The sequence below is a fragment of the Nerophis ophidion genome, linkage group LG16, assembly GCF_033978795.1.
Source record: "Nerophis ophidion isolate RoL-2023_Sa linkage group LG16, RoL_Noph_v1.0, whole genome shotgun sequence".
In the NCBI taxonomy this organism is placed as follows: domain Eukaryota; kingdom Metazoa; phylum Chordata; class Actinopteri; order Syngnathiformes; family Syngnathidae; genus Nerophis; species Nerophis ophidion.
In genome coordinates this window covers 38,654,607-38,679,803 of record NC_084626.1, presented here as the reverse complement: position 1 = coordinate 38,679,803, position 25,197 = coordinate 38,654,607, and the positions used below count along the sequence as shown (strand labels likewise).

Here is a 25,197-nt window from a genome sequence, read left to right as displayed (position 1 = left end):
TACCACTTATTCCCTTTGGGGTTGCTGATGCCTATCTCCGCTACAATCAGGCGGAAGGCGGTGTACACCCTGGACAAGTCGCCTCCTCATCGCAGGGCCAACACAGATAGACAGCATTCACACACTAGGGCCAATTTAGTGTTGTCAATCAACCTATCCCCAGGGGCATGTCTTTGGAAGTGGGAGGAAGCTGGAGTACTCGGAGGGAACCCACGCATTCATGGGGAGGACATGCAAACTCCACACAGAAAGATCCCGAGCCCGGGATTGAACCCTGACTACTCAGGACCTTTGTATTGTGAGGCAGACGCACTAACCCCTCTGCCATCGTGAAGCCTTCCTGAAAACAATACAAGCTTTATCAATGGAAGGGAATACTTACATCTTCATACCTCTTACGTAACACAATACGGGGCGAGCAACTCTCGCGAGACTTGGCAATGGGAATGTCAAGTGTCAACAAGGAGGAGACAGCACCTCCACCGCCGCAGCACAAGTGAGAGCTGGGAGGGGGCGCGACGAGGCGGCTCGATCGTCCGGTGAGCCCGGTCCTTTATCCTGTCCTCTGAATTGTAATATGATTTCTAAAACACTACCTCCCCTAATGTTTATTTCACTGTTTTATGGACTATATTTTTGGATACAACGTTATTAGCCTGCTATAGCGTGACAGAAGCCCAAAAGCTAGCCAGCCTCCGCTAGCTGTTAGCATCTGCTTAGCTCACGTTTTGACAGCAGCAGGTCAGCATGAGGGAATATTTGAAATATTTGCCGCCTCCGTTATCGTGTTTGGTCGCCGGTGACACGTTCCTGGTGCCCGCGATGCAGCTTTTCACGCTCGTAGTGACGACGTTGTTGTCACTGTGGTAACAATATAGATTGTTGTGGCTATAGCGAGAACGTCATGCTAGCTGCGGGCCTGCCACAAATTAGCCAAAGATTTCCCTCTTGGAGTGAAACCTCCCACCATTTTTAAAGCCTCCTCCTATATACTGTTCCTCGTGGTATTATCATTAAAATACTTAATGCACTATAAATGCTATTGCATCCTGAATGAGTTAACCTGTCGGCGTCGTAATTTAGATATACAGGAGATGATATATTAGACAAGGGTTTTTCAACCACTGTGCCGCGGCACACTAGTATGCCGTGGGAGATTATCTAATTTCACCTATTTGGGTTAAAAATATTTTTGCAAACCAGTCTTTGGTGTCTGCAAATGATGTGTTAAGTGTCGGTGCTGTCTAGAGCTCGGCAGAGTAACCGTGTAATACTCTTCCATATCAGTAGGTGGCAGCCAGTGCTGATTGCTTTGTAGATGTCAGAAACAGCGGGAGGCAGTGTGAAGGTAAAATTGAGTATAATGCTTAAACCGAAAATAAACAAACGGTGAATGCCCCTAAGAAAAAGTAATTGAAGGCTGTGCAGAACAAAACCAAAACTGAACTGGCTACAAAGTAAACAAAAACAGAATGCTGGACGACAGCAAGGACTTACTGTGGAGCAAAGACAGTGTCTACAAAGTACATCAGAACATAACATGACAATCAAAAATGTCCTCACAAAGAACTATAAAAACAACAAAAATTTTCTTGATTGCTAAAACAAAGTAGATGCGGGAAATATCGCACAAAGGAACACATGAAGTTGGTACAGGAAAATACCAAAAAAAGAGAAAAAGCCATTAAAATAGGAGCGAAAGACAAGAACAACAACAGTACACACAGGAATACAGCAATAAACTCCAAATAAGTTGGGGTGATGTGACAGGTGGTGACAGTACACTTACTTTGAGATAAGAGCTATAGCGATGCATGCTTGGTTATGCTGTAAAGTCATACCCAACAAGTGCAACAACGATTTTTTACTGTCAACTGAGTTTTGTTTTTTAATGATGTCCGCTGGTGGTCTGCCTCTGGATTTTTTCAACGGAAAAAATGTGCCTTGGCTCAAAAAAGGTTAAAAAACACTGTATTAGACAGTATAAGCGACCATCCATCTATCCATTTCCTACCGCTTGTCCCCTTTGGGGTTGCTGGAGCCTATCTCAGCTACAATCAGGCGGAAGGCGGTTAACACCCTGGACAAGTCGCCACACAGGGCCAACACAGACAGACAACATTCACATCCATCCATTTTCTACCGCTTATTCCCTTTGAGGTCGCGGGGGGCGCTGGTGCCTATCTCAGCTACAATCGGGCGGAAGGCGGAGTACACCCTGGACAAGTCGCCACCTCATCGCAGGGCCAACACAGACAACATTCAGACTCACATTCACAAACTAGGGCCAATTTAGTGTTGCCAATCAGCCTATCCCCCAGGTGCAAGTCTTTTGAGGTGGGAGGAAGCCGGAGTACCTGGAGGGAACCCACGCAGTCACGGGGAGAACATGCAAACTCCACACAGAAAGATCCCGAGCCCAGGATTGAACGCAGGACTGCTCAGGACCTTCGTATTGTGAGGCAGATGCACTAACCCCTGTTCCACCATGCTGCCCAGTATAAGATTCAGATTATTTATTGTCAATTCTTAACATGCACAAGACACATAAGAACTGAAAATTACATTTTCGGCACAGTCCCACTAAGAGCAGAGAGCAGACATACGTTACAGGGAGACATGACGGGACCGCCAACGGATCAGCCATTTTTACGGCGCTCCTTAAAAGTGAGAAAAGGGTAACATTCGGTGAGAGGAGGGGGAGTAAAAAAATATCAATCTAAGGCTAGACCCTAAGCGATCATTTACCATTAAATGTATGTCAGTCCATCCATCCATCCATCCATCTATCTACCGCTTATTCCCTTTGGGGTCGTGGGGGGCGCAGGTGCCTATCTCAGCTACAATTGGGCGGATTCCGGGGTACACCCTGGACAAGTCGCCACCTCATCGCAGCCATTAAATGTCAGTGGGGCTAATACATACCAAATGTGTACCCGTCACTAAACTCTAGCATGCATCCCATTTCTACACCATCACCTTAAAAGCGTGATGTATTTTTTTATTTTGCAGAACTTCAGTGTGAGATGGGGGATGACCGCCCATTTGTCTGTTCTGCCCCTGGCTGCGGGCAGGTAGTTTGCATAAATATTTACTGTGCTTTCTATGACATTCCAGTCCGATATTTATTGACGTCTCTACCGAGCTCACAGAAGCTTTGTTGACATGTGCACAAATTAAGCACTGCTCTCCTTTGTGGCAGGGCTTCACCAACGAAGATCATCTTGCTGTGCATAAACACAAGCATGAAATGACATTGAAATTTGGTCCTGCGAGGACAGACTCTGTCATCATAGCAGGTACTTGTGTTACGCCAGGCCTGTATTTGCTGTAAATAGATTGACTTGATTACTTTGATTATTTGTTTTGAACTCTTAGACCAGACTCCCACACCCACTCGTTTCCTGAAGAACTGTGAGGAAGTTGGACTATTCAATGAGCTGGCCAACTCCTTTGAACAGGACTTTTGTAAAGCACAGGATGAGGAGCAAAGGGCAAAAAACCTGGTGAGAATTAGAAGCTCCTTAGGAGTTTTATAGTTGCTTTTTCCGCTCAAATTGTCCGCTAACAATATTTCTCAGGATTTTTCTAACATGTCAAATGGACATCTGCTTCCTCCCTCCTTAAGGCTGCAGCGTTACAATCACAAGGTGCAGCTCCACAAACCCAAAGAGCGGCAAAAGAAGAAGATGAGGATCCTTTAGAAGTAGATTCTTCTCCTCCTGATAGTCCAGATTCTTCCTCCTGCATGTCAGACGACAGCAAAGACTCCAGGGTGAAAACTCATCACTCGACCACAAACTCCGCTATGGACTTAAACTTAAGGAAAAGCAAATACCTTTGCTCAAACCAATTCACGCTCCTTAATTAATCAACAGGAGATTCTGACAAAGCCAAGTTCTGCCCCGACTCCAACCATTGTGCGTCCAGGTTCTCTGCCTCTACACCATAGCAATGATTTGCTACACCCTACGCTGCCATCTCCCACGTCTGTCATCACGCAGGCTCCGCCCTCCAACCGCCAGCTCAGGTAGGCTGCTGTGTCTTTTGTGTTGAAGGCTTGTGGTGGCATTGCTTGGATCTATACGGCGTTTGTGGACAATATAAAGGAAAATTCACACATTGATCAAACACTTGCAAGTAAAAATTATGTTGAAATGTCTAAATTGTATAGGTAAACACTTTATCCCACATGCCATCAGACTGTACAACTCCTCTCTGGAGGGGAGGAGGGTACTAGGATGACAGAAAACAATAACAATACTGAAATAAAGTGCAACAAAAAACAGGTAAATAACAGTGAAATACATTTTAACAAACTTGTCACTAATGCCTAGTTTTGTTATATTCTCATTTTTACTGTTATTTTTATTCTTATTGTTTATTTTTGTTCATATTGTTTTATTTTCTATTTTGGGCTTCACGGTGGAAGAGGGGTTAGTGCGTCTGCCTCACAATACGAAGTTCCTGCAGTCCTGGGTTCAAATCCAGGCTCGGGATCTTTCTGTGTGGAGTTTGCATGTTCTCCCCGTGAATGCGTGGGTTCCCTCTGGGTACTCCGGCTTCCTCCCACTTCCAAAAACATGCACCTGGGGATAGGTTGATTGGCAACACTAAATTGGCCCTAGTGTGTGAATGTGAGTGTGAATGTTGTCTGTCTATCTCTGTTGGCCCTGCGATGAGGTGGCGACTTGTCCAGGGTGTCCCCGCCTTCCGCCCGATTGTAGCTGAGATAGGCGCCAGCGCCCCCCACGACCCCAAAGGGAATAAGCGGTAGAAAATGAATGGATGGATATTTTCTATTTTATTTCCATTTATACCCCCTTTATGTATTTTTTACTTTTTAAATTTGATTTAAATTTTGTACTCTACTGCTGGAATTAAAATTTTTCTGAGGGAACTCTCCTGAAGGAATCAAAGTACTAACTATCTATCTATATGGCCTAAAATCTATATTGCAATGTATAGTCCAGCCTCCTACTATAATGATATATATCACAATATATTTGGCATATAAATAATAGAACCATTCTAAAATTGATTACAAGGTTCCCTATTTAGCTGCAGTAACATTAAATATTTTCCGAATGTTTTATTTATTGTTTTCCATGTTAATTTCCTGTTAATAAGTATGTAATATACACCACAGATTTTAATTTTGATCTAATACCAAGTAGTTACAGGGGCAGTATTGATCATACCATTGCCAATACTTCAGGTTTTCAAGATCAGTGACTAATTAAATGTTTGATCATAATTATAATAAAACACAGGATGGCGGTGTAAGAATATAATTTATATATATTTAAAAATAACAACAAAATAACTTGTGTTTGTAAACAATAACGATAATGGCAAAATAATTTTTTGATAGTCAACAATATCGCGCCACTGTGGTGTTGACCTGAAATGATATTACTACTCTGTATCATTTATGTCTCTAGTTTTATCAACCCAACCACCTTCTTTCACATTTGAGAGCTTCAGTTTTGTGGTTAGCATGTTCTTCTACATTGTGTAGTGTAGCATGTTTAGCTATTCCTTGTCCTCCTGAGATGATATTTGTAAGAACCATAGTTTGTTTGTCGCCATGGCAGTGAGGATTACTGACTTAGAATGGGGTTTGGACTGTGGAGGGACTTTAGCTGATTGTGAGGATGGTACATTGCGTTATGGACGCGTTTGTTTGCTTGTCGCTGTCAAGTTTGCAAGACACAGCTGGAGTGTGCTATAAACATGCATTATCTCGATATGACAATTTTATTAAACGCTCTATCATTGTTCAAATTCATATCTTTTATATCGTATATTGTCTATTTCGGTAGCTCTAGTAAACGCTTAATAAATAGTCTGAACAAACTAGACTAATTTTGGCTGCATTAAAGGAACACAATTTAAAACATAACATTTCTTAGCTTTTGTATAAACACCTTAAATGAAATGTTATACCTACTGTCTTTAAAAACAAGTCTGTTATTAGTAATTAGGATTTAACATATATTTTGTCCGATATTGTTTTGCTCCAATTTTCCATATTTGTGCTTATTGTACAATGTAACAAACGCTACACTCTGTTTGAGAATTTTTCAAGTTTCCAGGGACTTCTCTTATTCTTTTAGTGACTTTTTCTTTATTAAAACAGCAACAAATCTTGTAATTTTTCTATGGTGTTAGTGGAGACTGTACTCGTGTTTGGAGATACTTTACTTCTGTCGCTTCATGTCTGTGACAAATTTTCGGTGCCTCACTCATCAGTTATGCACAAATAACATGCTATATACACCCATTCATAGAACATATAACTTAAATTTGTTGTCATGTAAAAAAAAAAAACATTTTTTATGTCTGGCGGCTTTTATTTTGCCGTGGCAGTGCGCTGCGATCAATTACATGTAGGGGAAATATGATGTTATTTTAAACTAGTTCTGCTGCGGTAAGAGAATTCATTGCTAAAATATATGCAAATTACCTTAGTTTTATCTGAAGTTCCGTTGGGGTATATTTTAAAGCAAAAAATGTCTACCAGTCTTCTCACTCATCTTTGCACATAGCATCCCATGCAGCCTTTCACGTAATCTTTTACGTAACCATCCGCGGTCAATATAAAGGACAATGTGCGCACAAAATGAATTGCTTGATTAATCTCTGAGTGTCAATGCAGGACTTTTTTGTGCTTAATCACATGAGTTAACAGTCTGACTCAAAAGATTTTTGAAATAATTATGAAATAATATACCATGGTTTTCAAAACGTTCTTATTTCTTATGTAAATGAAAATAATTTGAATTGTCTGTGGCGCAAAAGACCTAGCTCATGGTCACTGCTCTTCTACTTTCAGCTTTTTTTTTTTATTAAAAGCACATTACGAAGCCACATTGTTTAATACTCATCCAATTCTTGTTGGCTGATATCCATTATCACTTTACCAAACCTTTTACCATTTGAAACAAAGTAGGCGTGGTCGCGGAGGAGGCTGCACAATCACAGATGTCAGCCAAGAAGGCAAAAAGGCAGATATACCATGTACACAACTTGAGATTAACTTTTTGGGGTATTTTATTAAAATAAACTTCCTATAGTTCACAACTGGGATCTAATAACATTTTTTAAAACCCTGATATGAGGACTGTCCTAAAAGAGTGCTAAAAGTAATTTGAAGTACTGTAGGTCCAAACAAAACATACGTATCATAGCTTTGTGTTAGAGGTGACAAAGCCAGTAAGTGTTATGGTATCCATTTGTTTTCAAACATGCATACAGACAATGTGGTAAATCATATGAACTGTAATTGTAGTGTAATATCTAATAATACACCTCATTGATCATTTTAATTTTAGAATATACCAAAGGCCAATTTAAAAAAGCTACATGATGAAAGTGGTACCTCATTTCTTTTTTTAGGATAGAGAAACAATGCAGACAAGTTTGCATCATTCTTCTATTTTTGGTAGGGCTGTCAAAGTTAACATGTTAATAATGCATTAACTCAAAATTTCAATATCGGCACTAAGTTTTTATCAGGCGATTAACGCAAACACTTCCTTTTTGACACTCGAGCCATGCCGTAGCTGGGGAATTAGGCTCATTTGCTACTGATGAGCCACAAGCGAGGGAGAAATTGACAAAAGAAAGTCTACCTTATGGAAATATCAGGTTCAAAGTTATGGCAAGTTCTATCTACAAGAAAGGACTATAGATATTTTTCGCCGGGAGAAGAGGCAACAGTCATCCCTGCAGCAAACACCTGCTGCGTGCACCAATGACTTGGGTGGTGCTTCTTATTTGTGTTCAGATTATGATTAAGGTGCAGTGATAACATAACATAGATTGTTACTGGGACTGCTGTAGTAAGTAAGATGACATAAAAGCTCAACAGAAATTAAAGGCAGTCAGCAGTATGTCGATAGTCTTTTTATTGAACACAACATGTAAACATTCACAGTGCAGGGTGGAAAAAGTATGTGAATCTTCGGATTTAATAACTGCTTGAGCCTCCTTTGGCTGCAATAACCTCAACAAAATGTTTCCTGCAGTCAGGAGGAATTTTGGACCTTTCCTGTTTTAGTGCAGCAATATTCTTGGGATGTCTGGTTAATCGCTCTTTTGAGGTGATGTCACAGCATCTCAATCGGGTTGAGGTCAGGACTCTGACTGGGCCACTCCATAAGGCGTATTTTCTTCTGTTTAACCCATTCTGTTGTTGATTTAATTCTATGCTTGGGTTCATTGTCCTGTTGGATTACCCATCCTCTGTTGAGCTTCAGGCATTTCTTCTTGAGAACAGCACACTTATCACAGGTGTGTGTTTTTTATAGGGGAGGGCAGGTTTAACCAACACTGATATTGTCACATTTATAAGACTCCATCTTGTCTGAGTCTTGGCTCCAATTAGCTCTTGGAGAAGTCATTGGCTTAGGGCAGGGGCCGGCAACCCGCGGCTCTTTAGCGCCGCCCTAGTGGCTCTCTGGAGCTTTTTCAAAAATATATGAAAAATGGAAATGATGAGGGGAAAAAAAATGTTTTGTTTTAATTTGGTTTCTGTAGGAGGACAAACATAACACAAACCTCCCTAATTGCTATAAAGCACACTGATTATATTAAACATACTTCACCAATTCGAGTATTTAGCGAGCAACGTTTTGTCCTACTAATTTTGGCGGTCCTTGAACTCACCGTGGTTTGTTTACATGTATAACTTTCTCCGACTTTCCAGGACGTGATTTATGCCACTTCTTTTTTTGTCTCATTTTGTCCACCAAACTTATAACGTTGTGCATGAATGCACAAAGGTGAGTTTTGTTGATGTTATTGACTTATGTGGAGTGCAAATCAGACATATTTGGTCACTGCGTGACTGCAAGCTCATCGATGCTAACATGCTATTTAGGCTAGCTATATGTACATAATGCATCACTATGACTAATTTGTAGCTATATTTGAGCTCATTTAGTTTCCTTTAAGTCCTCTTAATTCAATTTCTATCTCATGACACACTATCTTTATGTAATATGGCTTTGAATTTTTTGCGGCTCCAGACAGATTTGTTTTTGTATTTTTTGATCCAATATGGTTCTTTCAACATTTTGGGTTGCCGACCCCTGGCCTAAGGGTTCACATACTTTTTCCACTGCACTGTGAATGTTTACATGTTGTGTTCAATGAAAAGATGAAAACCTATAATTTTTTGTGCAGTATTAGTCCAGGCAGACTGTTTGTCTATTGGTGTGGCTTTGGTGAAGACTGAAACACATCCAAGTAATCCCAAATGATATACATACTTTTTCTTGTGCCTGTATACTTAAAAACAGATTTGTTTTAAATGTATATTCACATTTTTTTTGTGCCTTTTCTTAAGAAAATATGCATCTTAGCAAATAATGCAATGATATATGAACCACACCCCTAACTACGCCCCCACCACCACAGGTATTTTGGCAATTTAAAGGGAAACCCTGACATTAAAAAAATTAAAATGTCTGACATTACAATCATGCCTTGTCAGAGATGTTTTGTAATGTTTTTTCTTTGATATTTGCACCTATATAAATGCTAGTACATCAGTTGAGGAATATGAGGGCGGGTGGGGATTTGCTGGCTGAAATATTGTGTGAATTATTTTATAACATGTTCAGGTCAAATCCTCAATTACATAATGATTAGCAGGCTCAATATTACATTTGATTAATTAATAGAGAAGGTTAAAACATTTTCATGCAGCAATATGAAGACCAATAACTTGTACATCATGTAATGTACAGAATATCAGAAGCATTTATTCAGTTAGAAAAATCACAGATTACAGCCGGGATAGCGACCCCACCACAAAAATTATCTGTCTAGGAAATACTTAATGGTGAAAAATGATACCTATCTGCTATCATCGAGATTAATTTAGAGTTAACTGAAAAAAATGCGATTAATCAGTAAAATATTTGTAATCGTTGGACAGCCCTAATTTTTAGTAAATGAAAGTTTCTTATTGGTTGAAGGACAGCAATAATATTTCCAATTTTCTTGTTCTTATTCATTTAATTTATTTCAGCGCATGCGACTTTAAACAAACTATAGAAAGGTCATTTTATTCTAAATGCAACTAATTTTGTGTTAACTATATTAACACAATTCTTTCTTTGTTTTTGTTGGAAAAAAATAGTAAAACAAAAACAAAAAAATGCATATAATTTTTCCAAAATTGAGGATGTCCTGGTCAAATTATTGCCAGGTATTGTGTAGGTATTTGCCTCGTGTTAAAAAATATGCAATTCATTAGGTTCTTTAAATCTTGATGTATAAATGTCTTCAGGGTGGAGTAAACAATGTATTTTATTGTCCACAGCTCACCAACAGGTTCATATCCGCTAGTAAGGCACCTTGCTAACGGGCAGACAGTCCCTCTTCTGCCCAGTCCTGTTCAGCTGACTTCAGTCATATCTGTAAGTCTTCATTTTAAAGTGTCCTCAAGCAAGAGACAAACAAACTGTGAAATAATGTTATTTTATTGCTGTGTGTCATGTAATATGGATATGGCTCCCATGTCTTTTTGCTATGTAAAGCTGGCAAGACCTGGCAAAACTGTGCCCAACATCCCTGGGATCCCAGGTCCCCAAGTGGGCGGGGCCAGCAGCGGTTCATCTTCACCTTCAGGGTATCATCTGCAATCTGAGACCAAGATGGTAAGATTAGTCATCACGTAAGCCTCCTTCGCCAGTTCGTGTGATTTGTTGGACCCAGCCTGTCGCATGTCTGTATGTCTGCAGCGTTTGAAAGCAGCCCTGAGTAATCAAGGCATAGGAGCGCACGAAGGCGGTAGCGGGGGGGCGGGATCCTTCCCAGCTGTTCCCCAGAGGCAGGAACACGGCCAGCAGCCCACTCAAAATTCAGATGCACCATCACCTGCCCAACCACAGGTACTAAATAATATCATATCGCTGTTGGCCGCAGACGGTATTTAAATACAGAACATGTATTTACATGTACAGGTAGATTCATTAGTGCCCCGCTGATATTAACATTACATTTCTAACTCTATTGAGGTACTGTATCTTGAAGAGGCTTTTCAAGCTTTGGCACTGTCGCTAATTGTGACTCTCGGTAGCCAAAGACTGGGCTTTGTGTTTATGTCGACCAATTCATCAAGTCTTGGTCCACAGTGCTCTTATGACTAACTTATTACCGTTCAAGTGTATAAAACATACCAAAACTACATATGTCTTGATCATCAATTTTAGCCTCTAATCAGATTTTTTTGGCCTCAGATCTTATCTGATTTCAAGCCTTGACCTGACACTTTGGCAATAGGTTATAGAACTGAAAATGTTTTGCAGCAGCAAAGTAAGTAAACACAAAAACAAATTTTTTATTAAGTTTGTCTTCTTAAATGGGCAGCACGGTAGGACAGGGGTTAGTGCATGTGCTTCACAGTACAAAGGTCCTGAGTAGTCCTGAGTTCAATCCCGGGCTCGGGATCTTTCTGTGTGGAGTTTGCACCATCTCCCCGTGACTGCGTGGGTTCCCTTCGGGTACTCCGGTTTCTCCCCCCTCCAAAGACATGCACCTGGGAATAGGTTGATTGGCAACACCAAATTGGCCCTAGTGTGGGAATGTGAGTGTAAATGTTGTCTCTGTCTGTGTTGGCCCTGTGATGAGGTGGCGACTTGTCCAGGCTGTAACCCCGCCTTCCGCCCAAATGCAGCTGTCTTATTAAATGTAGTATTCGCTAGTACTGCATATATAGGTGATTAAACATTTAATCTGTGGTAGTGAGTGCTACACAATGTTTTTTAACAAAAGTGTCTAGAGCACAGTAAGTAAACAAAAGCAAAAATACTATTGTCTCCCATTTAAATCATTTGGGGTTTGTTCTCAAAGCAGTAATGTATCCAGAGATTTACTCTCTGGGTTTGTAAACAATAAAAAAACTAACTAAACAATTTCGTAATAAGAACAAGAAAAAGAAAAATATCAATCTAATCACTTTAGCATCATTTAGCGTATATACTGATACCATAGTAGTTATAAGCGGTATCGATGTCTAGATCGATCACCTGTAGCTCACTTGACGCTTTAGCAGTTAGCCTCTCGTGTTGTCCTGGTGTGTGTGTGTGTGTGTGTGTGTGTGTGTGTGAGTTTGTGTCTCTGTCTCTCTCTCTCTCTCTCTGCATGTGCCTGTGTGTGTAGCATGCTAAGCCATTTATTTCCCTTTCGTCTTCTAGTGATCATGCTCTTGGAAGAAACTTAGTTTAATTTCTGCCATGGTGTTGAGGATTAGGATTTTAGAAACAGATTCCAGACGTCACGCTCGTTGCAGCTTGCTCTCAAATTCGAGTCGGTTTTCTGGCCATACTTGCCAACCCTCCCGATTTTCCCGGGAGACTCCCGAATTTCAGTGCCCCTCCCGAAAATCTACCGGGGCAAACTTTCTCCCGAATTTCTCCCGATTTCCACCTGGACAACAATATTGGGGGCGTGCCTTAACCTCTAAAGGTCTTAGTGACCACATGCGTGGACAGCACCGTTTTAGCTCTTATTTCCAAAATTGTGTACACTACTGAATTGGGGTCATATGTCGACTGGTGTCAGAATAGTATAGCATACAATGGAATTTGAAAAAAAAAGTGTAAAAATCAAAACTAGCATGTCACTACACATGAAGTACACATTTGTTACTTATGGACTAATAAGTACATCATATAAAAATATGATTTTTAGTTTTTGTTCTAATTAGGGTCCTATAAACCCAAACATCAAAGAGAAATAAAAAATATCATGTCAACAAACAGCTTGGGCCTTAAGAGGTTAAAGGCACTGCCTTTAGCGTCCTCTCTCGCCTGAAAAGGAGACTATTATATATGTCTCCGTTATCCATAAGTTTATCTATAACCCATAAAGTAGGCAGGCATGGAGCTATTTATTGTCAGCGTGTGTTTATTCTAGCTGGCGCGTTAACACACTGACACACAACACCCGGATTACCATCATGCATTGCTTCAAAACCACGGCAAGTAGTAATGTCCAAAAAAATAAGAGACGAGGCCGAAGAACTAAGAAAAGACATGGCGACGACGAGTAAGAAGAAGTACGCTTGCAAGTTCCAAAATGATTGGGAAAAAAAAAAAATCAGTTCATCCAGGACAGCTCAAAGGGGAAGGGGTATGCTGCTTGCAAATTTTGTAGATCAGACTTCTCCATAATGTGATTTCTGAGCGTGCATCTCTTTTTTTAAAGGAATATTTCAGGTGAGTACAATCTTTAGCCACGTAAACAATAGGACACAGCTGTGGTAAAGATTGGGCGGACTTGTCAGTTCATCAGCCGATAACCAATCAGTTAAAGAGGCAAAATATCAGCCCGACCCAATCACATATCCGCTAATTAAAACAACAGAAGAAACAAAGTTTCAGCAACAACTGCTTATTTCAACGTGAGTCAGCCAGGAGTGTCGACATAAATGTTCCTCTAATTTTTTTTATTGTGTAGTCATGTGATGTGAGAAACACTTCCTATCACTTACTCAGCGTATACCGTGTGCGGATGCAATACGTCTCTAAATGGTAAATGGGTTGTACTTGTATAGCGCTTTTCTACCCCTTTTTAAGGAGCCCAAAGCGCTTTGACAGTATTTCAACATTCGCCCATTCAAACATACACTCACACACTGAATGTTCCACACAGAAAAATTAAATGAGGAAAACATGTACAGTTACAACCTTCCTATTAGACTATACTGCTTAGTAAAAGCGACAATTCAGAAGGCGTTCCTCGTCCTCAGGTGTCCCCTGCACAGCCAACCGGGGGCCGGCGGCGGCGAGCCTCCGAGATGGACCCCGACGAGAGGAGGCAGCGTTTTCTGGAGAGGAACCGAGCAGCTGCTTCACGCTGCAGGCAGAAGCGAAAGCTGTGGGTGAACTCTTTGGAAAAGAAGGCGGATGATCTCGCCAGCATGAACATCTCGCTAACGGTGAGCTTGGGTGGATTTTAGAGATGTACAGATAACCTCTGGTTTATCAAGGCCGATACCGATAACTAATTTGTATCTATTTTATTTACATTTAGATTTAAAGGGGAACTGCACTTCTTTCGGAGTTTTGCCTATCGTTCAAACTCATTTTGAAACAGAACACACTTCTTTTCTGTTTTTTTACGGTTTTAAAGATCATTTAAAATACTTGAAAGATGCGGGTAATGGAAGTCACCATTGTAGACTTCAAAACCCTCTATAAAAATTTCAAAACCCTCTAGCAACATTTTCTATATACAGTGAAAGTCTTTATATAATGTAGGAACATACATAACAGTATGTAATTTGTTCAATATTAACTGTATTTTGTTCATTTTAATGATATATTCCGTGCATTGATTTCTATTTCCATAGCAGCACACGTCTGACCTCTGGCAACAAATGTGTTCCTACTTCCGGAATCAAACACAAGTGTGTTTTCTAATCATGGCAGACTTGGTAACAGACAACGAAGGCTACTATTTTTGGAAAAAATAGTTCACAACCTTAAACTTTTGAAGCTAAATATGCTGCTGCTTATAGAAGCAAGAGTGAGACGTTGGTGCAGACGGAAGCCGGGAGAGAGGGATTAAATCAATTTTGTTGCTATAAATGTGGAACTCGACATAAATGGATTGTTCACACAAAATCAACAGGAAACATCTCCGGCCAGCTGGACCAGACGAACAACTGTCCCATTGAGTGAGTCAGTTTAATATCGCTCATAATACACGCAGCACACTATGCGTGTCATTACAACTACAGTACATACGCTGTCTGCTTTGCTTAGCTGAGTACAAACAAAATATGAAATGTGGGCTAATACTTTACAGACAATGTAATATGATTGTTGTATCGCAGTGTTGTGCACTACACACCCAAACATGTATAAAGTTGTTGTAGAAGCTAGCTTATCTCTTGCCGTAGTTAGAGTTTATGGCAAATACCAAAGCACACCGATGTGTTAACCTATGATAGATAAAAGAGTTCCTCAGTGTTCGCTCTACATTAACAATGTTGTTACACCTTAGTTATACAGGTTACGGAACGTAAATTAGGTATTGACTGTTTTTGAATGCATTTTAAAGGGATTTTGACATTGAATTGATTACTCCCATTAGCTGCATTGCTAGCCACGTAGAACGAGACAATTTTTATATGGTAGGACACAAAAAAAACAAACTTTAGTCTTCTTGTCTCTCATAATTAGAGATGTCCAATAATGGCTTTTTTGACTATATTCCGATATGGTCCAACCCTTAATTACCTATACCGATATCAACTGATACCGATATATACAGTCGGGGAATTAACACATTATTATGCCAAATATTTTTTGCGATGTCCCGCTGAATGCATTAAACAATGTAACAAGGTTTTCCATATAAAAGCAACTCAAGTTATGGAAAAAAATGCCAACTTGACACAGCCATATTTATTATTGAAGTCACAAAGTGCATTATTTTTTTTTTAACAAGCCTCAAAACAGCAGCTTGGAATTTGGGACATGCGCTCCCTGAGAGAGCATGAGGAGGTTGAGGTTGGGGAGGGAGAGTAGGTGGTAGCGGGGGTCTATATTGTAGCGTCCCTGAAGAGTTAGTGCTGCAAGGGGTTCTGGGTATTTGTTCTGTTGTGTTTGTTGTGTTACGGTGCGGATGTTCTCCCGAAATGTGTTTGTCATTCTTGTATGGTGTGGGTTCACAGTGTGGCACATATTTGTAACAGTGTTAAAGTTGTTTGTACGGCCACCCTCAGTGTGACCTGTGTGGCTGTTGATCAAGTATGCCTTGCATTCATTTGTGTGTGTGAAAAGCCGTAGATATTATGTGACTGGGCCGGCATGCAAAAGCAGTGCCTTTAAGGTTTATTGGCGCTCTGAACTTCTCTCCACTTCCGTGTACACAAGGGCGTTTTAAATAGTCATACATTTTACTTTTTGAAACATCCATCCATCATCTTCCGCTTATCCGAGGTCGGGTTGCGGGGGCAACAGCCTAAGCAGGGAAACCCAGACTTCCCTTTCCCCAGCCACTTCGTCTAGCTCTTCCCGGGGGATCCCGAGGCGTTCCCAGGCCAGCCGGGAGACATAGTCTTCCCAACGTGTCCTGGGTCTTCCCCGTGGCCTCCTACCGGTTGGACGTGCCCTAAACACCTCCCTAGGGAGGCGTTCGGGTGGCATCCTGACCAGATGCCCGAACCACCTCATCTGGCTCCTCTCCATGTGAAGGAGCAGCGGCCTTACTTTGAGTCCCTCCCGGATGGCAGAGCTTCTCACCCTATCTCTAAGGGAGAGCCCCGCCACACGACGGAGGAAACTCATTTCGGCCGCTTGTACCCGTGATCTTATCGTTTCGGTCATGACCCAAAGCTCATGACCATAGGTGAGGATGGGAACGTAGATCGACCGGTAAATTGAGAGCTTTGCCTTCCGGCTCAGCTCCTTCTTCACCACAACGGATCGGTACAACGTCCGCATTACTGAAGACGCCGCACCGATCCGCCTGTCGATCTCACGATCCACTCTTCCCTCACTCGTGAACAAGACTCCTAGGTACTTGAACTCCTCCACTTGGGGCAGGGTCTCCTCCCCAACCCGGAGATGGCATTCCACCCTTTTCCGGGCGAGAACCATGGACTCGGACTTGGAGGTGCTGATTCTCATTCCGGTCGCTTCACACTCGGCTGCGAATCGATCCAGCGAGAGCTGAAGATCCCGGTCTGATGAAGCCATCAGGACCACATCATCTGCAAAAAGCAGAGACCTAATCCTGCGGTTACCAAACCGGAACCCCTCAACGCCTTGACTGCGCCTAGAAATTCTGTCCATAAACCTTATGAACAGAATCGGTGACAAAGGACAGCCTTGGCGGAGTCCAACCCTCACTGGAAATGTGTTCGACTTACTGCCGGCAATGCGGACCAAGCTCTGGCACTGATCGTACAGGGAACGGACCGCCACAATAAGACAGTCCGATACCCCATACTCTCTGAGCACTCCCCACAGGACTTCCCGAGGGACACGGTCGAATGCCTTCTCCAAGTCCACAAAGCACATGTAGACTGGTTGGGCAAACTCCCATGCACCCTCAAGAACCCTGCCGAGAGTATAGAGCTGGTCCACAGTTCCACGACCAGGACGAAAACCACACTGTTCCTCCTGAATCCGAGGTTCGACTATCCGACGTAGCCTCCTCTCCAGTACACCTGAATAAACCTTACCGGGAAGGCTGAGGAGTGTGATCCCACGATAGTTGGAACACACCCTCCGGTCCCCCTTCTTAAAGAGAGGAACCACCACCCCGGTCTGCCAATCCAGAGGTACCGCCCCCGATGTCCACGCAATGCTGCAAAGTCTTGTCAACCAAGACAGCCCCACAGCATCCAGAGCCTTAAGGAACTCCGGGCGGATCTCGTCCACCCCTGGGGCCTTGCCACCGAGGAGCTTTTTAACTACCTCAGCGACCTCAGCCCCAGAAATAGGAGAGTCCACCACAGATTCCCCAGGCACTGCTTCCTCATAGGAAGACGTGTTGGTGGGATTGAGGAGGTCTTCGAAGTATTCCTTCCACCTATCCACAACATCCGCAGTTGAGGTCAGCAGAACACCATCCGCACCATACACGGTGTTGATAGTGCACTGCTTCCCCTTTCTGAGGCGGCGGACGGTGGTCCAGAATCGCTTCGAAGCCGTCCGGAAGTCGTTTTCCATGGCTTCCCCGAACTCCTCCCATGTCCGAGTTTTTGCCTCCGCGACCGCTGAAGCTGCACACCGCTTGGCCTGTCGGTACCTGTCCACTGCCTCCGGAGTCCTATGAGCCAAAAAGACCCGATAGGACTCCTTCTTCAGCTTGACGGCATCCCTCACCGCTGGTGTCCACCAAGGGGTTTTAGGATTGCCGCCCCGACAGGCACCAACTACCTTGCGGCCACAGCTCCGATCTGCCGCCTCAACCATAGAGGTGCGGAACATGGTCCACTCGGACTCAATGTCCAGCACCTCCCTCGTGACATGTTCAAAGTTCTTCCGGAGGTGGGAATTGAAACTTTGTCTGACAGGAGACTCTGCCAGACGTTCCCAGCAGACCCTCACAATGCGTTTGGGCCTCCCAGGTCTGTCCGGCATCCTCCCCCACCATCGCAGCCAACTCACCACCAGGTGGTGATCGGTAGAAAGCTCCGCCCCTCTCTTCACCCGAGTGTCCAAAACATGAGGCCGCAAATCCGATGACACAACTACAAAGTCGATCATGGAACTGCGGCCTAGGGTGTCCTGGTGCCAAGTGCACATATGGACACCCTTATGTTTGAACATGGTGTTTGTTATGGACAAACCGTGACGAGCACAAAAGTCCAATAACAAAACACCACTCGGGTTCAGATCCGGGCGGCCATTCTTCCCAATCACGCCTCTCCAGGTTTCACTGTCGTTGCCAACGTGAGCGTTGAAGTCTCCCAGTAGGACAAGGGAATCACCCGGGGGTGCACTTTCCAGTACTCCCTTGAGTGTTCCCAAAAAGGGTGGGTACTCTGAACTGCTGTTTGGTGCATAAGCACAAACAACAGTCAGGACCCGTCCCCCCACCCGAAGGCGGAGGGAGGCTACCCTTTCGTCCACCGGGTTGAACTCCAACGTACAGGCTTTGAGCCGGGGGGAAACAAGAATTGCCACCCCAGCCCGTCGCCTCTCACTGCCGGCAACGACAGAGTGGAAAAGGGTCCAATCCCTCTCGAGAGAAGTGGTTCCAGAGCCCTTGCTGTGCATCGAAGTGAGTCCGACTATATCCAGCCGGAATTTCTCGACTTCGCGCACTAGCTCAGGCTCTTTCCCCCCCAGTGACGTGACGTTCCACGTCCCAAGAGCTAGCTTCTGTAGCCGAGGATCGGACCGCCAAGTGCCCTGCCTTCGGCCGCCGCCCAGCTCACATTGCACCCGACCTCTATGGCCCCTGCTATGGGTGGTGAGCCCATTGGAGGGGTGACCCACGTTGCCTCTTCGGGCTGTGCCCGGCCGGGCCCCATGGGAACAGGCCCGGCCACCAGGCGCTCGCCATCGTGCCCCACCTCCGGGCCTGGCTCCAGAGGGGTGCCCCGGTGACCCGCGTCCGGGCGAGGGAAATCTGGGTCCATAATTTTTCTTCTTCATAAAGGTCTTCGAGCTGCTCTTTGTCTGATCCCTCACCTAGAACCTGTTTGCCTTGGGAGACCCTACCAGGGGGCTTTATGCCCCCGGACAACATAGCTCCTAGGATCATTGGGACACGCAAACTCCTCTACCACGATAAGGTTGCAGCTCTGAGAGGAGCTTTTTGAAACAGATACTGATAAAAAAATTTTTTTTTTTTAAATTACCAGTATCAGTTTGAAAATTATCAGTAACTTTTTGAAACAGATACTGATAATTTTGAAACTGATACTGATCATTTCCGATATTAAATTTTAAAGCATTTATCGGCCGATAATATTGGCAGTCCGATATTATGGGACATCCCTACTCATAAAGATTGTGAACGATTGGCAAAATTCCCCAAAAAAGTGCAGTTCCCCTTTAAGTTTAGTTTGTGCACACTTGGTGGTTAGGACTTCAAACAAAGTGTATATGTAGATTTGTCCTGACAAAATCCAGTATTTCAGACGATGGTTTAGGGCTGGTCGTCGAGCGTCGTCATCTTCATGATGAAATCACAGATTGCTTTAGTCCTCAAGTCGTCACTTTCCAGTTTTCTAAACGCTGAGTATGCCAGGGGCCTAAATCTTTCTGCAAAAAGCAGATACGAGCAAAAAATGTTACTGTTCAAAGGAATAGATCCCTATACTTGGAAAAATAAAGGTTTGTTGACTGATATCAAGGATTATCCATCGGTTGCATTCCCAGGCATATCAAACTATCTGGTGCTCCAGACATCATTCTACACGACAAAACAGATGGAATCTTGCAAAAGCATGGAGGTCTACAACTTATTTGTGTGTGGCTGGGTAAGGAAATGAGTATCAAGACTCTCCTGGATAAACATGCATCGTTTTTGCTCGGGTAAGGTTGCACTTCATGATTTAACTTCGCGTCTACTGCCATGTCTGTTGTTACAAGCAGCATTTAAGAGTATGTCTTCGCCATCTTTTTGAATATATAAACTACAGAAGTCAACATTGTGTTTGTGCTGAAAGCCTCAGTTATGATCATTGCCTTTGGTAAAAGCTTACTATTTCAGGTTTTGCTCACAATTGCTTTTTTTTTTGTCTCGCCGAGTTTGTGCTTTACAAAACATTTACAGCAAAAATATGTTTCATAAATACAAGCAATATCAAGATAATAGCTAAATGAGAGACACTTAACGTTAAAAGTATATCAAACCAACCTTTAACGAAGAGATCACTGCAAAGTTGTGCGTTCTTCGACTTCGCTCCCTTGGACTGGAGTGTGTGCTGCTCTACTCGTTTGTCATTTGGTAAAATCTTGCACTCTTCCGCCCTTTTTGATTGCCCCTTGAGGAACTCTGAAGAAACTTTTATCCATTTAGCGATTTTAACGGCTCCAACAGCCTAAAACAACGGGATTATTTGGCACTTTTCTTCGAAAAAGGTGAAATGGCACAGTACACATTGAGAACATACGCTGGACTGACCACCACGCATATCAAATGAGCAAATCAAATCAACTTTATTTATAAAGCACATTTAAAATTTACCACAGGGGTAGGCAAAGTGCTTGTACAATGGGCAGGTTAAAAGATAATACGAGGATCGAGCAAACAACACAAACAGAACATCATAAAAAATAAATAAATAAAACATAAAAACAGGTTCACAGCAGGTCCATAATGGGGCGCCATTGCAGGATGGATATCACAGTGTTAAAAGCCAAGACATGATGTTATGTGAATCCAAGCATTCAATAAAATGCTTGCACTTGAGCCCAAGGTGATGATTGAAAAAACATAGCATGTTTCAGATTTTATAGTAATCATTGTCTGCCTTTTGTTTTTTGTTTTTGGCAGAATGAAGTAACACTGCTGAGGAACGAGGTGGCTCAGCTGAAGCAGCTCCTCCTGGCCCACAAAGATTGCCCCGTCACTGTTATGCAGAAGAAAGCCGCTTTCTTAGGTAAACCTTCCACTCCCGCCACCAGTCATCCAACACTGTGTGCTATGTAGGATCCATCTATCATCTCATCCATCTAATGTGTTCTCCTTACCCGCTCACCTCTCTTAAGGGTGAATGTTTCTTTTTCTGCCTTCAGCTGCAGGAGGAGAGGAAGCCTCTCGAGAGACCTCCGCCGAGCCCATCGGATCCCCAGCAGCTGTTATCCAACACGGGTCGTCGCCCGCCGCTCCGCCCTCCAGCCCGGGGCCCACCATCAACGGCATGAGCGTCCGCGCCGCAGAAGCGGTGGCTATGTCAGTCTTGGCTGGCATGGGATCGGGCCAGCCCGGAGGGGTCGTCATGGTGACGCAGTCCCAGTCAACACCGAGATGATGTGCCGACGCAGGTAGCCAGTATAGACTCGAGTGGCATTCGGAGGCCGGACAGTTGCAGGACGGTATAACGGAGGGAGCCTCCATCACTCCCACACCCTCAGACTAGGACCCTCGCCTCCCATCACGCCAATGATAATCACACAAAGACATCGGGCTGCCGCTAGCCCATACTGTCTCCGTGTCTGTAAATAGGGAAAACACTCTGGGAGATGTGGGCTCCTGTTCAAAAGTTCTTGTTTGAATGAGAAGTATGAAAGAAAAATCTTTAAAGCTCACTTTTATCAATCCCACACGAAATCCAGTGCCTGTCTCTGTGTGGCCCAAAAACTAAATTATAAAGAATTAGCAATCTCCCCCCCCCCCACACACACACACACACACACACACATACACACACCAACCTGTTAGCACACGCCCAACAATGTTTTACTAATGCGGTGACCTTCCGCTGAAGTGCGGGTGGCTCAATGCAGACTGTTGTCACTTTCTGCTTTGTTTTTAAAGCATTTCTCTCTCCTTTTTAACTATCTACACCAGGGATATCCAAAGTGCAGCTTGTTTTTAATTGGCACCGGGGTATATACAAAAATATTAATCAAGAAAGTTGCAGCAAAAAGAGCATTTTAATGAGAAATCATTTATAATGATAACATGCTTCGTCTCCTGCACACTAGAGCAGGGGTCACCAACGCGGTGCCCGCGGGCACCAGGTAGCCCGTAAGGACCAGATGAGTCGCCCGCTGGCCTATTCCAAAAATAGCTTAAATAGTCTCACTTACCAGTGAGCTGCCTGTATTTTTTAAATTGTATTTATGTACTAGCAAGCTGGTCTCGCTTCGCTCGACATTTTTAATTCCAAGAGACAAAACTCAAATAGAATTTGAAAATCCAAGAAAATATTTTAAAGACTTGGTCTTCACTTGTTTAAATAAATTCATTTATTTTTTTACTTTGCTTCTTATAACTTTCAGAAAGACAATTTTAGAGAAAAAATACAACCTTAAAAATGATTCTAGGATTTTTAAACACACAAAACTTGTTACCTTTTAAATTCCTTTCTTTTCTTTCCTGACAATTTAAATCAATGTTCAAGTATTTTTTTCTATTTTATTGTAAAGAATAATAAATACATTTTTATTTAATTCTTCATTTTAGCTTCTGTTTTTTCGTCGAAGAATATTTGTGAAATATTACTTCAGATTTATTATGATTAAAATTCAAAAAAATTATTCTGGCACATCTAGAAAATCTGTAGAATCTAATTTAAATCTTATTTCAAAGTCTTTTGAATTTATTTTAAAATTATTGTTCTGGAAAATCTAGAAGAAATAATGATTTGTCTTTGTTAGAAATATAGCTTGGTCCAATTTGTTATATATTTTTAACAAAGTGCAGATTGGATTTTAACCTATTTAAAACATGTCATCAAAATTTCAATATTAATCAGGAAAAATTACTAAACAATGTTCCATAAATAATGTTTTTCATTTTTTCAAAAATATTCGAATTAGCTAGTTTTTCTCTTCATTTTCTTTGGTAGAATTTTGAATTTTAAAGAGTCAAAATTGAAGATAAACTATGTTTCAAAATTAAATTTTCATTTTTTTTTTTAGTTTTCTCTTCTTTTAAACTGTTCAATTAAGTGTTTTTTCATCATTTATTTTCTACAAAAAACCTTCCGTAAAGGAAAAAAAAATGGAATGACAGACAGAAATACCCATTTTTCAAATATATATATAGATTTATTTATTAAAGGAAAATTGAGCAAATTGGCTATTTCTGGCAATTTATTTAAGTGCGTATCAAACTGGTAGCATTAATTAATGAATTAAATAATTCGCATTAATCAGTACCCAAGAAGTAGCTCTTGGTTTCAAAAAGGTTGGTGACCCCTGCACTAGAGAGATGTGGAGGAGATGCAGAGATGCAAGCTGTTTGTTTTCATAGCATATCTACACTGAATTGACTTTTAGCCTTTTAACAAAATGCTAAATAGTACGTTTTTTGTAAAATTTGGACACTGGCTGGCCCAAATATTGACAGTAATTTAGTTGGATCGCCTTTAGCTTTAATTCCAAAACACAGGTCTCGTGTCTACGTCACAATCAATCATTTGTGTGCAGACATAAGAGCAGCCTACAATATTATCATGTTTATGTTTGCTCACTGTTGCTTATTCATCCATCCATTTACTACCGCTTTTTCCCTTTTGGGTCGCGGGGGGCGCTGGTGCCTATCTTAGCTACAATCGGGCGGAAGGCGGCGTACACCCTGGACAAGTCGCCACTCATCGCAGCACTGTTGCTTAGATTTTCACTTGTACATTCTTTCAATAAAACTTGATTGTATCACCCAACATTTTCTTTAACACCCTACTTACTGGATGAGATTAATTCCAGTGTTTCTCATGCATTAATTGAAGCTACATTTTCACCCTGGCTTATAAACTCACTTTTATGGGAGTGTTCGCGAATGTATCTTTGTTCTTACAACTGGCCCATACAATAGGTGGCGGCATGCATTGTAACTACCTTTCTTCGAACGAATGATAAGCACTTGGTCTGCCGGAGAATAAGACGACGTGGTAGGAGAAATCCGGGTTGCCAACACTTATTTAGCCATTATTTAAAACCATTTTGATACTTTTTTTTCAAGATGAATCTAGCCACCCTTTCATGTCATTTGACACTTTAGGAAACTAACTTAACGATCCACAAGTCCTGCTGTACCCCACATATCAGTTGTCTTACACTAACCTGTCAAATTTGGGCCTGGCAGTGTATTTCATACTTGGAGTAATTGTTCCTGAATAACATTTATTTTAGTGCTTTACAAGCCCGCTGAGTGTTGCCAGACCGCTTTCATCTTCAACAATCCTCCCCCTCAGAGTGTTCTATTAGACATAAATAATATATAAAACCATATAGACCGAATGGATTATTCAAGGTTGAGGTAAACCACTTAATTCATCACACCGAGTGGCATTTTAGCCATTTTACAACACCACCTTGATGACTCATGGGGTAACGGTTAGCTTTAGATGCCCTTTTAAAACAATTGGATTGAGAACTAGCGGATTGAATGCATTTCATTTGAGCAAAGAGTTGTGCAATATATTTTTATATTAAGTCTCAATGCTTTTTGCGTTCTGCGCAGTCACTGAAAGAGCGACGCGGTCGAGCAGAATGTGAATGCGTGTGTTCTTGAATGGATGCGATCGGCGGTTATGCACGTTGGTCGGACATCGCACTTGTCCTGGGTTTGCGGTTTTGTATCATGAAGTAGACAAAAGTACTTGTGCAAGGTGCTTCTTTTGAAATGTTCAGTTTGTAATTGCAGATTGTTTTTTAACGCCTTGTACTTCCAAGACTGTCTTGTCGTTTTCCCCTCGTCACTGTCGCCTTGACAACCTCTTCGGTTTTTTTTTTTTAAATGTCTTAATGTCTGTGTGCCCCCAAACCACTTGCCCCGCCCGTCATGTCATAAATATTTTTGAACCAGTCTTGTATATTTAACAGAGGTTGAACCACATAGAGAAATGTCTCTCGAAGATATTTGTTCGGAGGGAGTTGCTCGGATACTCAGGCCTCAAGATGGGAGAAATATGTGTGTATAGGCAAATGAATACATTGTCTTGGGAAAATAAAATAACTTAATGGAGAAACAAAAGTGTTTTCAACGTGTTTTCAATCACAAAAGCATTTAATCGTTAATTGTTGTATTTATATA

The 25,197-nt window shown here is 42.1% G+C and overlaps 1 protein-coding gene across 5 annotated transcripts; it reads left to right on the top strand.

Moving 5' to 3' along the window:
• Positions 1-443: 443 nt before the first annotated feature.
• atf7b (activating transcription factor 7b) lies at positions 444-25,137 on the top strand. Of its 5 annotated transcripts, none has more exons than XM_061875184.1 (12): positions 444-539; positions 3,013-3,074; positions 3,203-3,299; positions 3,379-3,506; positions 3,629-3,775; positions 3,879-4,030; positions 10,337-10,433; positions 10,554-10,673; positions 10,758-10,907; positions 13,769-13,957; positions 20,989-21,094; positions 21,231-25,137. In XM_061875184.1, the coding sequence occupies exons 2-12, from the start codon at positions 3,027-3,029 to the stop codon at positions 21,464-21,466; spliced, it is 1,470 nt and encodes a 489-aa protein (XP_061731168.1). In that variant the 5' UTR covers positions 444-539; positions 3,013-3,026; the 3' UTR covers positions 21,467-25,137. The 5 variants fall into 5 exon arrangements, with proteins under 5 accessions (XP_061731168.1, XP_061731167.1, XP_061731166.1 ...); XM_061875183.1 differs by having other exon boundaries at positions 466-572; XM_061875181.1 differs by lacking the exon at positions 444-539 and adding an exon at positions 602-1,958.
• The last annotated feature ends 60 nt before the right edge of the window (positions 25,138-25,197 follow it).